The sequence below is a fragment of the Sphaeramia orbicularis genome, chromosome 16, assembly GCF_902148855.1.
Source record: "Sphaeramia orbicularis chromosome 16, fSphaOr1.1, whole genome shotgun sequence".
NCBI lineage: Eukaryota > Metazoa > Chordata > Actinopteri > Kurtiformes > Apogonidae > Sphaeramia > Sphaeramia orbicularis.
Window position 1 is genome coordinate 28,402,315 of NC_043972.1, and position 13,967 is coordinate 28,416,281.

Consider the following 13,967-nt stretch of genomic DNA (forward strand, 5'->3'; position numbering starts at 1 on the left):
TGCTGCAGTTTGGAGAAAGTTAATCTGAGATCAATTTGTATAAGTATCTTATATTTAATATGAAAAATTTACCTTAAAAAAATGCACTGTTTTGCAGTCTTAATGTCTAAGTGCCACGAAGTGTTGACCTTCTTATGATGTTAGTATTGACGTGATTGCCCCATAGACCCTCACTCAGAATAAATGTCCTTAGCAGCCACTTGTCATCATGTCTTTAGTGCCACCCTTAAAAAGAAAGGAAAACTGTTTTCTGTCACTATGTTCCTACTCACTGGATAGATGATTTTCGTTTTGTTTCATTTTGTGTTTTTGTGTGAGTGTGTGTTCTCTACATTTTGCCCATCCTAGTACACTAGAGCAGTGGGCTGCCATTAAAAACATCCAGGGACCAGGAGATCTAAACCAGTACCTTGACATGGCTGATGAACCTACATGTTTTTAATGACAGGAGAAACAAGAGGACCCGCAGGAAGCCTATGAACAAGGGATTATATCCTCCTGCCATATAACTTTCATTTTATGTTTTGTTATTGTTATAGAAATAATGACAATTTTCCTAATTTAACCAGTAATTATTTTCATATTTTTTATACAGTGGCAGATGTAACACTCATAAGCATGATGCAGGGCTGTTGTTTAACACTTAAGAAAGACAGCATCGTCTTATGTGCACACAATTTATTGTTTCATGTCAGTTATATTTCACCTTGCAAATGAGCCACATGCAAAATGTTACATAACAAAAATTGTCAAAACCATACTAAAAATGTGTAAATATGGTGTAAATAGAGTCTAAATACTGTTGCATACATGTGTCATTGACTCATGATACCATAGATGATGACCCTCTTGCTCCTCCTCCACTCTTTGGGAACTCACAGATAAAAAACATCGTGGCCTCGCAGTCTACTTGACCCCATGTTCCTGAGCTGAGCAGCTCCACGCAGCTTGAGTTTGTGGAGGGAGAATTTAGCGCCTCCTCTTGACTCCAAGCTGCAAACCCCTGTAAAGGGCTGGAGTCTGCATAAATATACCCGCTTGTTCCATCCTAAGAACAAACAAAATAATGAGAAAATTATGAGCATTTTTCTGAAAATAAACACCTCAACAGTTAAACAGATGATCATTTTTACAACAGACCACTTACTGTGTCCATGCTTTGAGCCTTCACCCCTATGTAGACTCTAGTTAGACCTGCCTGGCTGATGTAGTCTGACATGACACGGTTGGTGTCAGTGGTCTTCGGCATGGCCAGGGTACCCCCTCTTAGCTTGCAGTTCATTGACGCTTCTCTGAACATCTTAGGCTCTTTTACAAGAAGATAATACCTCTCCTCTGTTTCTCTGAGGCCCAAGATAACTGGATAAGACAGGGTAAGAATGTAAAGGTCAGGATCCTTGAGATTAAAAAAAAAAAAAAAGAAGAAGAAGAAGAAGAAGGAAAACAACACAACTAAATCAACCTTCTTGCATACAATGAAAGAAGAATCAATTCTAAAAATGAGTCTTAACTTTTTGTAACAACAGTGTATTTTTTTTACAGATACTTTAACACAATCTAGGACTCACTGTTTTTCAAGAACTTGACAGCATTCCTCAGTTTGCCGACATTTATATCCAGTTGTCCAACCACTTTCCTGTACCGGCCACAGTCACATGTTGTGCCTGATAGAGTTAAAATTAAGATTTAACAGCACATTCAAGATTCAAGAGTCTTTATTGTCATTGTATAAACATATAACAAGATTCAGATGTACTGTGCTCAATACATATAATTTAAAAAGTAGACAAATGTATCAAAGTAGAATTATATTAAAAGAAGCAGCAAAAAATAATACACATTCATACCCACATACTCTCACACAGATACATTACACTGCCATCGTGTGCATCAGGGTCAGTATGTTAATGTGCAAAAGTACATAATAATGTACAGTATGTTATTGCATGTGAGTGTGTTGTGTTTGGTGTGTTTTGAGAACACCGCTCAGGATGGTGATGGCTTGAGTGTAAAAACTGTTCATTGAATATCTCCTCTGTTTCAGTAAAGCTAGACCAAACCATTTGGTTCAGATTGTAAAATGGCCTGGTGTATTCCGTAAACTGTCTCACCTGGTTTTCCTTTTAAACCAGAGGGGCCGCCCATGCCTGCATCACCTTTATCACCTGCAGAACAATAGAAACCACATATTAGCTCTTAATTTTGACATCTATGTGACTGGAAAATTTCTTTGTATGACTTACTTTGTTGATTTAGGAATAAGAACAGCTCTGTACCTTTTTTTGTCTCAACTTTATTTACACAATGCCGTATACAAAATAGATCCACAGCAGTCAACAACAGGTAATGCATAACGCTCGAGGCAAGGCAGGGAGAAAGTAATATAAATACATAAATAAGTAAATTAAGTAAATAACATAAGTTAAAGAATAAACAAGAAAAGAAGAGGTAAACTAATAGAAAAATTACAGTTCAAATTCATTACATGAGGCGTTAGTTTTCACAGCTTTAGAGTTTGTGCAAAATTTAAGACTGTCCAAGTAGGAATTTAAGTAGGATTTAAAGACCACAAGGTTGGGTTTCTGATTGGCAAATTTACTAGCATGTATATGAAATTTTGCCAGTAATGAGATGGGATTAATAATAAACAATTTCTTAACAGGCAAATCATTAACACAGAAATCAAATAAAATATATTCAATTTTGAAGTTTAGAGTAATATGCAGTTTTTTATTTAAAAAAAGACTGTCACACCAAAAATTTAGAACAGCTCTGCACTTATTTCTATCAATAAGTACTTTTTGACGACATACAATATGTTTTGTATTTACTAAAACATTCCACTAGATGGCAGTACTATTTAAATATATAAAACATGTCAAACTACAATAGTGACTGAGGTTGTGGGTTTTCAGACCCTCCTCCAGAATCATTTCAGTCTCTTCATTAGTCAGGTCATCAGTCAGTTCATCATCATATCTCTGCAATTTTCTGATTATTTTTTTTTATAGTCCTTTGGTCATTTATGTGGAAATGCTGATGTTCTCAGAAAAAAAAATATCATCAATGCTGTATTTAGTTTCACTGTGGAAATTAGCTCAACTGTCAGTTGCACATTTTGGGGAAGTGCGCTTCAGGACAAACATCACAATAACGTGGATTCATATGAGGAACCAGAATAGATACAATGGTAAATATCATAGTCTGACCCAGTTGTTTCTGAGTTTAAAGCAGTGACCTTTAACTGAGACTTTAACCTCAGTGACAAAAAGAGAATACATTTATGTGCATATCAGAGTCAGTCTCACCATCCAAATAAGTGAAACTTCTTGATTTCAGATTTACAGCAGCTTGTTGTTCAGGATAATAGCTCAGAGGGCTATTAAATAAGGCACTGGCAGATAAACAACATCCAGGAGAGCATACTTTACATTACCCGCAAACAGTCCTGCTGCAGTTTGTTGGTTGTTTTTCCACATGACATCATTTGTTACACATAGTTTTACCATTTAAAGCTTCAGATAGTTTCCCTTTAGCACCAACCAAATCAAAACTGTATCTTGACGTATGCATAGATGTCACGTGACCCACAACTTGAAGAGAAACCTTATACAGACTTACTTTTTCCTAAATTTGACAATGCCCTAGAAGTGCTATCCTCCCCCCTTTTTTCAGGTGCGTTATGAGCTGTGAGCTGAAGGATCAAGGAAAATCCAAATGAGTTACATCATCAGACTGCTTTGCCTGAGATGGCAGATACACAGCTACTTTCCTGTAAGCGCATTAAACATAATGAATACTGTGAATGTTTCATGTTAACAGAGACAGGGAACATGGCTGCTCATAAAAATAAAAAAAAGATACAAATACTTTCAGCCACCTTGGGCAAAACATGGCATGATATCAGAGGATTATATTTTATTATTTCTTTAGATCCACTACATTAAGACGCAGAATAAATGAGAGAATGTGAATCTTTATTTGGCTTAAAACCTCTTAATGGCAAGTTTTAAAGCAATTTCTTCTTTAATGTTTCAGTCGTGGGACTGATTAAGTGTGGTGATTTGTGTAGCAATGTCCATTCTACTTATTTTAATGTTTTGGATTTACGGTCACGGAATAACTGTCCCAGCTTAGTAGGGGTTCAGGAAACTATATTTCTCTTTAGTCAATTAAAAGTAGAAACCTTCCAGCTATTTTTTGCCATTTTTGTTCAATGTTATTGACAGCTGTTTGCGATTTTCTGCATGTTTAAAAAGATTCTTGGTACAGGAACAAGGACACATTTGTACATGAGACTGGAAAGTTCATCATTGACATAAAAATAAAGGAGAAAAAGGAAAAGATTCAAAGGGGTTTTTTGTTTTACCTTTGTCTCCAGGAGGCCCCATCTTTCCTGTGTGGCCAATGTCTCCATTAAGCCCTGGTTCTCCTGGTGCTCCTAAGAGGAAGAGAAAGAAAGGCCAAGGACAAATAAAAGTGGAAAGAAATATCACCATCTCATTTCCAATTACATGCAATGTGTCAGTGTAAAAGGAAAGACGGCATAATATTATACATGCATAGGCTCCATATTTTAACGACTATAAATGGTTAAAAAAAAGCAAATCCAATAAAATGCAACCAGAATTGATTATACAAATGTTTATGTGTGTGTGCTTTTGTGGTGTATAGTCAGGCACCATTGCAAAATTGAACAAAATCCTCTTCCAATTAGATGTCCAGTATCAAATGTGTATATAAGGGTAAACTTTCCTCCAATAGAGCATTAAAGTACTGTAACTAACTAACGAACGAACGAATGAACGAACATAGATAGATAGATAGATAGATAGATAGATAGATAGATAGATAATGTACTTTATTTATCCCAAACTGGGAAATTACAATGTAGCAGCAGCATGACACACGTTCAGCAACAATATAGTACCACAGCAAAGATGAGTAAAAAGAAATATAACACAAAAACAAACACTGTACACTATGAGTAAAAAACAATCTGGGTAGAATCTGGATAATAACTGTAATGTGTGGAAAAATAACTAATGTGCTGAAATGGAACTGTAAGGTGCAAAACAAGTTGAACTAGAAGCACTCGGAGAGCGCAGACCTCCACCAAGGCAGATCAGTGCCCTGGATTTGGATGAAAATTTCAGGAAATGTTGATACTGGCAAAAGGAACAAATTATTAAATTTTGGTGGTGATCGGGGGTGGGGGGGCCACTGATCTGCCTTGGCGGAGGTCTGCGCTCTACAAGTGCTTTTCTAGAAAAGACAGCGCAGACCTCCGCCAAGGGAAATCAGTAGCCCCCCCCACCCCTGATCACCATCAAAATGTAATCATTTGTTTCTTGTGCCAGTATCAACATTTCCTGAAATTTTCATCCAAATCCTTGCATAAATTTTTGAGTTATCTTGCACACAGACAGACAGACAGACAGACAGACAGACAGACGCAGACAAAAACATAACCTCCTTGGCAGAGGTAAATATTCCAACCAGGAATGTGCAAAAAGACATTTAAATGCAAATGGATTTATGAGTAGAGACCTCAGACAGAGGTGAGTTTATTGTACAGTGTAACAGTGCTTCCAAAAGAGCAATCTCCATAAGGTGCAATGAAGATATGTTTGATAGGTGCAATATTTTATCTTTGCATTAGCTGAAATGAGATAAACCAAAAATGATAAGGCCAAAGTCATCCAATAATTTCGAGTCAATAGTGTCACCTTTATGACTCACAACAGACAGCAGCCTCTTAACCTGATCTTAACCTTTTAATCCATGGCAAATTGTCCCAGATTAACCAATTTACATGGATCACAACCCTTAACCTTGAACCTGCCGCATATTCTTAATAGAATATCGATGAGTCCAATAAGGACTCTCCAGCACCAAAAGGCTTTGTGTTTTAGCTAACTGTCTTGAAGGTAGACCCAAGACAATCTAAAGACAGACTGGCGATCAGTTTGTTTCACTTGTGCAACATGAAGTGAACACACAAACATCTTCACTGTGAATTCATAATGCAGCTCTACGGTCTCCATGACCAGTATGTCAAGTTCTGTTTAGCATCAATCATTTAGTCAGAGATCCAAAGGCTTCTAGTTGACATTTGTGTTCATTTTCCTCTCCTCTGATATCTTCCACTTGGAACCACACCCAAGATTGTTGTGATTTGTTCATGACATAACACAACACACATTGGTAAAACCCAAGGTAGAAATGGCAGTTTAACCATCTCCCTCAAGATAGCCATCTACTAAGTCCTCTCCACTCTTTGGTATAATAAAATTAGTGGTGCCTCTCAGTCTGGTTTCCAAGTGCCAGTGGCCCTGGTCAGAGGAGTCGAGTTCAGAGCTGACTGATGGAGTCATTCAGGTCAGATGGGGTTCAGGTGAAGTTTGAATATTAAAAATGTTTAAGGGTACAAAATATTTTACAAAGTTTAGTTTTTGCTACATTCATGATTTTGGTGGCATTTCACATTACAGGTTGGTAATAGCATGGGGTAATAGCTTGGTAATAACTTGGTAAGCATATAGTAATAGTATGTATAAAACGTGTGTGTGCAATAACTGTCCTCTCTCTTGGTGTTTAATTTAGTTTAATATTACAATAAAAAATACAAAAAAAAAAAACCCATCAGATTTTGCATTTTGCTGCCCTGATTTATGGTTATGCACAGAAACTAAAGCTAACATTTCCAGTTCAAGTCACACCATTAAACATGTTACATCTACAGCTTTACCTGTAAACAAAATGGAATGTTTGTAATACAAGGGAAGATTAATTTCAGGATTGTATAATGGAATCTGCCATGTTTTACTTCCAAAAAATTCCCTTTGGCAAGTTTGCATTTCTTCATTATTAATTATGTACTACCAAACTAACTTCCCTCTACTACCATGTTATTACTGAGCTATAATGTATACTGCCAGTAAGGTGTTTAAGAAAATCCAAAACATACCAAATGATGAATGTTGTGCTCTGTAAAGTTTTATGAGTGATGTTAATATTGGCCACTGTTTTAGGAAAATGTTTCATTTCTCCTCGGAGGCTAATAACATAAAGTGTGCATATTATCTCTGCAAGCCCTAGGTTGTTTTTCTCTCAACCATTTTCTACATACTATTGTAGAAATGCAAGTGTCAAAGAATTAAGTGCCACACAAGCCTAAGACCATGTTTTATGTGGGTAATTACAGTATTCTCTGGCAACTTTTAAATGCAGAAACAGTGTGTATATAAATAATTATACATGTTTTTCTAAATCTTACTAAGGCTATCAGTTTAGCTTATACATGAGAACTGAGGAGGCGAACGGTAAGTATTACAGTGAAAGTATAGGACAGGGAATATCACACTGAAAAAAGTGAGATTGTGTGTATGTCTTTGTGTGTGTGTGGGAAACTGCAGGGTAAAGAAACTGAGGCTTACTGCCAGGACTCGAATGAGTATTTCCTCAGGAAACTATTCAACTTGAAATTGATGGCATTTAAAATACTAAGTGACGCATTGGAGAGGCCTATTGCTATTAGAGGGATTTGACACACATACACATACACCTACACACACACATGCAGCTATTCCCTGCTATTTCCCATTTCCCACTTTCTCATGTTGATTTTTGACTTGATGATTTGTGAGAAGCTTTGGCGAAAGGTTTGGGTCTTATGGATTGTGTGAGGTCTGGTATACTGTACTCTGTAAGCCTCTGCCTTTCAGAAATGTCATTATTTCAATCTAATTTGTCTGTAATTTTTTGCATAGTTCTGTGTGCCTGAGACCACAATTACAAAGTAAACATTTTGACTTCACTGACCTGAGAAATGATGGCGAGAAATGATTAAATTTGTTTGTTTTTAGCTAAATGAACCAATTTAATCTGTTGGCCTCTTGTTATTCCTTCTGTGTCTATAAAAGCTGATTAATGTTGTTTTTGCAGTGCTAAGGCTTGCCAGTTAAACCGTCTATCTAGACTTTCAGATAACAGTCCTTCCTATCATTGCAGTAACTCTTTATAATGGCCAACCCCTCCAACTGGTCTAACGTCTGGATTCTCCAGCTGCCAGAGTGTAAAGGCGGTGAAGGACACATTTTTCATTCTAATCATAGAGTGTGAGACACATTTACACAAACTTAAGCTTGTTAAAAAGCTCACACTGGCTGAATGTGAATACATGTTATTTAAGGCTTAATATAAAAATGATAGATTTAAAAGCTTTAGGGCATTGATTTCACATTGTTTAATCATACAAGCAAAGGTAATTACAAGTATTTCTGCTTCCTTGAGCTTAGTGGACGGAGGAAGTCCTGGATCAAATAAACAAAGGCCTTGAGCCTTATTTTCCATTTGTTGTACATATGTTTCATCGTCGACTGTCCCAACAGGTTCTTCATAAGGATTAATATTGTTATATCAAAGTCTGCTGTACGCAACAATGAAATTTCCACCTCAGATATTACAGCTGTTTTCAGTAAGACATAACGAACATATGTAAGAAGTCCAACCCAGCTGTTTGTTGACATTTATGAACTTGGAGTACCGTATTGTATTATCGCCCCCTCATAGACATGTACTCGTTTTTGTTCTAAGATTCCAAAATTAAGCAACTGCTTCCTGTAAAATGTCCTAAATTGAGAGGGGGAATACATGCGTCATCTCCTGAGCTGCTGACATACTGCAGCTACAAGTCATCAAACCTGAACTCATTCATACAGTAATCATAAAAAACCATAATGATCGGGTTTGCCATACTGTTGAAAAATCCAGAGTTGAAAAGTTGAACAGAGATCATGTACGGTATAGTATGCATATATTTTTTTGTTCTTTCTACTATTTTGGAAGTGACTCAAGTGGTCCTGGCATTTGTCTTTTGCACAGACTGAGAAGTGTGTCTGATGTGTGTCTTTGTGATTTTATATGTACTGTATGAAGACCTCAGTGTGAAATTATTGTATAAAACAAACATCCGCAGAGAGCAAAAGGGCAGTCAGGACCAGTGGGTTTTGGAAACTGTGTGCCTGTCCATACAATTATACATTGTGTGTTTGCAGTATCTATAACCTAGTATGTCTCTGGCTGCACAATGTAGCCTTTACTGTAAGTATGCCTCAGTGGAAGTGTATATGCAAACATCTATGTATATTATATGCATGGTTGGTTGGCGTGCTAATCCACCAGCCCAGTTGGAGCACATATGGCTAAGCGGGACGCCACCGCTTTCCTCAGTAGCAATTAACACGTCTGCTTCCTCCACAGAAACATAGCAATGCATCACTGTCTGTGTGCCTGTCAAAGAGTAAAGCAGGGCTCAGTATGTACGACACAGCAAAGGGAAGCGAGCTGTCCAAAGTTAAAAAATATAAAAGTAGCTGTCAGGGCAAAGCGAGCCAGGCTTATTATGATGAAATGCTTACGAGACAAAAAGTAACACGATTGTTTGTTCATGTCATTTTACACCTGCAGTGTAAATAATATTTTTGAACACGAGAACCATGAAGTCAGACTTTACATTTCTGTGTAAATATACAGTAAAAGACAGGTATGGCCTCCCAGTCCTTCATCCACTTGATTAATACACAGTATGAAGGCTAGGATTTTTTTTTTTTTTTTTTTAGCAAAAATAATAAAAAGTTTAAATGGTTTCCAAACTGAGAACGGAGAAGGATATAATATGCTGCACTGACATTTTAAAGTCTGAAAATGACTAGGCTTGTGTACTTATATTATTATCTTATTCTGAGAAATCCATATATTCATTAAATACAACAGTCTTTTTTAACCCTTTCATACATAGTGGTCACTGCTGTGGACAGTTGTTCAAAACTTGTATATTCATGGGTTTTGTTGTTTTAGTTCTATATCAGCCAACACAGTGGACACTTATGCACCATTTCATACACTGCAATGCATACCATTACTATAACTTTGCTGTTCTTGATAAACCTGATTTACTCTAACATGTTTAAGTGAGAATCAATTGTTAATTGTTAAACTTTTTTTTTTGCATATTATCTCCATGATGTGAGTAATAACTAACATTAGAATATGTTAAAATGTGAGAAAACATCAGATTAGCTGCATTAAAAATGTTTTTATTTAATTCTTTTCGTATCACTTTCTGATATTGGTATTTAAACATGTTTCTTTACTTCAAAAATGTATTGCACAGACATTTTCGTAACTCAATGAAAAAAAAAAAATTGATTGCATTGGTTTTTTCATGCCCAAGGAGGAATAAAAACACTCAAAAAAGCATTTCTGACTAAGGTCCTTATAATCCATGCATGAAAGGGTTAATAATGGTTTCCTCTCAATAGCCTCGTATCCCAGTTACAAACTTGCACACTTAGTTGCAGCTGTTTCTTTAGAATGAGATTAAATAAAAGGAACTGAATTATAACTAACAAAACTTAATATGTTATTTAATCTTTAAATACCATGTCTGCCTGAGATTTATAACAGTAAAGGTGGTAAAAACGACAATTCCCATGATCCCACCTACTTAACCACATTATTAAACTATGTCTTTTTAATTGTTTAGAGGAGGCATCTGTGGCCTCGAAGGTTGAAGAACAGTCACCAGTTCAATTCCCCAGACCAGCAGTGAGTTGGCTGAGGCATTTAACCCCTTATGTACGTCTAAGGTACCTGACATGGCAGCCCACCGCTCCTAGTCTGCAGTGTGTGGTGTGTTCATGAGTTCAGTGCAGAGGTTCAGCTTTCAGTGTTGCACATATAATATACTGACAATTAAACCTTCTTCTTCTTCTAGTGTGAATAAAACTTGGATATATCACTTCCTCTTTACATATAATTTTTGTTACACAAGAAATTTTAAACAGTAAAGCTGATGAAAACAACAACTCCCATGATCCCACACTACATCACCATGTCATCAAATTGTCTTTTTTTATTACTTAGACAGAAAGACTCCTTGAAACTCTCTCGACTTTTAATCAAAGCTATGAGATCTTTTGTACTGTGCAGCTTTTACTACATCTAATATTTGCAAAAAAAATTCTAGTAAGTACTCATTATTTTGTTGTGAATATTATATATTGCTGTTAATTCTTATTAACAGCAGATGGCTTTAAACTGAGGATAAATATTTGGTACTGCAACAATTTTAACAAACTTTGATTTACTGAGATTAGACAAATTCATTTCATTTAGCTACAGCCACAGTCTGAAAATACACCGCAAGTACATTTACATATACATTTATGCTTTTGGCAGATGCTTTTTTCCAAAGCGACTTACTGGGGAAAAACCAAAAATAAAAGAAAAATACCAGAATAGATTAAAGACACAAAACAGCTGTACAATTAAAACAGTGTTGTACAGAAGAATAAAACAGCAAAATGATAGAATAAAATACAAGAATAGATTACAAAGACATAAAAACAGCTGTACAATTAATGAAGTGAAATAAAAATACCAAGTAAAACAACAATAAACATAATAATACATTTAAAATGGAATGTTTGGAAGTGCTCGAACAGGAGGTGCTCTCTGAAGAGCAGGGTCTTCAAGAGCTTCTTGAAGATAGGCAGGGTATGTCTTGTTTTCATGAGAATTGCTATCTATCCTGATAAAATATTGAAGAAACTTCTTTTTCACCAGATGGATGCAGTACATACCTGGAAGTCCAGGTGGTCCATTCTTCCCCACTCTTCCTTCATCTCCCTCATCTCCAACCACACCTTGATCTCCTTCACATACAAAAACACAAATTCTTCAGCGAAATGACCTTTGTTCAATACTTGCCAATTATAAATATAGTCAGACTTGCCGTATTAATATGTTTATAGCAGCCACAGCCTCATTGCCAATAACCAAAATCTCTATAAAAAAGTATTAATGACATGGAGCTGAAAGCACAAATGAGGTGTAAGAGAAATGTCTGTGGTTGGTTCACTACTCAAAGAGCACTTGGAAACAAATAGTGAGAGGTTTCTGAATGTCTTGAGCTGTAATTTCGTCCCAGTTGTTGATGCCAAGAGCACTTTATATCTTGTTAAGTGCTAGACTTTGAAATGAAGGTTTGCAACAATCCCCATCCATTGCTCTGGAGGAGTACTTAGGAAAACTGATTATTCCATTATTCAGCCTGTTTAGACATATTCATGAAACTCAGATCGTTGCCACATGAAAACGTTCTTTTTAGACCCCTGAATTAAAATGATTTAAAGTAAAACAAAAATTACGACGTCAAATTATGTATGAGATCATGCCACACATTGATAAGAAATAAAACCGCTTTTAAAAATATATGTGAAATAAAAGTGCAAATTCATCTTGTAGTCTCACAAGTCTCAATAAAAAAATGTCAGTAAATCTACAATAAATACTGGTGTCAAAGTACCAGTAAATGTTAAAAAAAAAAAAAAAAAACTGTTCGTTGAATGATTTTTGGGGATTTTAAAGCGTAGAAAAATACACGTCCAACACCCACTCAAATATGCAGACGTGAATATGTACACAATCAGAGGTTGGCTCTGTGGTCACTACTATCTTGGATGAGTCTTGTATAAATAATCAGTTCAGTTTAGAGGCAGCTGTCTAAATATACACGGTCACAATGGGACTTTCTTACTAGTACATAAAATTCAGTAGAACGCTGACAAAATCTCCAGAGCGGTTCACACACACACACACACACACACACACACACACACACACACACACACACACACACACACACACACACACACACACACACACACACACACACATATATTCCCTTCTTACTCTTGACTCATTCCAAAATATCTATACCCACACTTCTGGGCTTCATTGTTGACTAACGGGTATTGTAAAACGGTTTTCTGTCCGTACGAATGTTTCAGAACTGTAAAATTCAGATTAGAGGCCTTATTTATGCTGCGTGATTTTGCTTTGGAAAATGTTTGCATTTTTATTTAACAGGCCTCCAGAGCTCCTGTATGATGTAACTCCCTAAGGAACATCCTTCTGGATTTGTTGTGAGCCAAAACTAAAAGCCGTGTTTTTCAGTAATGCTTAGTTTACTGTGTATTTTATAAGGTCTGTCTGTCTGAATCAGCAGGGGAAACAAGCTACTGGATGTCATAAAACAGTAAACACGCTGCTTTGGAGGCATTCCCTCCAAAGACGGTGGGGTAGCAGACTCATTGCTAGTAAACTCCAGGACATTACATGCTTGGTACGTCCATCATTAGCTCTATAAACCCAAACTATTATATAGGTGTTTCCTCAGAATTTTCCATTCAGGCTGTGCATTCTGTATATGTTCACTATACATGGACATTCATTTAAAACAGAGACACATGCATTTACCTTTAGCTCCAGGTACAAAGGAATTGGTGCATACTTCAATGGAAGCAGAGAGGCGGATGCACACAAATGCACAAATGCAGATCCCCAGGAGTCCCATACTTTGTCTTCTTGCCATCATCGACCAGTCATCACTAACCACAGAGGATCGCTCTGTAGTGTTGATAAAAACTAAAACTTTTTCTATGACAATTAACAAATGTTCTTCACTTATAATAGCACAAATATAGCTGTAAAACCTGTGGATCAGTGCAGGACTAATGAGCACACATCCCACAGAGGGTCAGAACAAAAACATACAACACATCCACATGTTTACAGAGGCTTATCAGTGACTTGTCATAATGTTAAACAACACTTACCAGAGGACTGCATTCCTCTGTATCTCTTACCCCCTTTTAGAGTGTTACTGCGTCTAATTAAAGTATGTGTTGAGACAGACTAATCAGTAGCAAAATAAAAATGGATTTAAATATGTGATATTTTTGTAATATTTTATTGCAAGATGTAAAATATTGTTCTTATGAAATTCCTAAAAGGTATTTCCAATCACAGCTGTTGCGCTGGAAATATCCTCCTAATGTTTTCTGTGTAAATTCTCATATGTCCAGGTCATTGTTCATTCTTAGGTTGTTTTCAGAGTT

The 13,967-nt window shown here is 36.4% G+C and overlaps 1 protein-coding gene across 1 annotated transcript; it reads right to left on the minus strand.

Annotated features, from left to right (window-relative positions):
• Positions 1–823: 823 nt before the first annotated feature.
• Positions 824–13,441, minus strand: colec10 (collectin sub-family member 10 (C-type lectin)). The gene is made up of 7 exons (XM_030158388.1): positions 13,327–13,441; positions 11,649–11,720; positions 4,370–4,441; positions 2,112–2,165; positions 1,569–1,664; positions 1,148–1,359; positions 824–1,048 (listed from the first exon to the last, which is right to left on the minus strand). The coding sequence occupies exons 1-7, from the start codon at positions 13,439–13,441 to the stop codon at positions 824–826; spliced, it is 846 nt and encodes a 281-aa protein (XP_030014248.1).
• Positions 13,442–13,967: the final 526 nt, after the last annotated feature.

Excerpts from the sequence above, each read along its gene's own strand:
- colec10 (XM_030158388.1), bottom strand. The coding sequence starts at position 13,441 with ATGGCAAGAAGACAAAGTATGGGACTCCTGGGGATCTGCATTTGTGCA. Across the intron at positions 4,442-11,648 it reads TGGACCACCTGGACTTCCAG|GAGCACCAGGAGAACCAGGG; the intron begins GTATGTACTGCA and ends TCTTCCTCTTAG. Across the intron at positions 1,360-1,568 it reads TGTCAAGTTCTTGAAAAACA|TTATCTTGGGCCTCAGAGAA; the intron begins GTGAGTCCTAGA and ends TGTCTTATCCAG.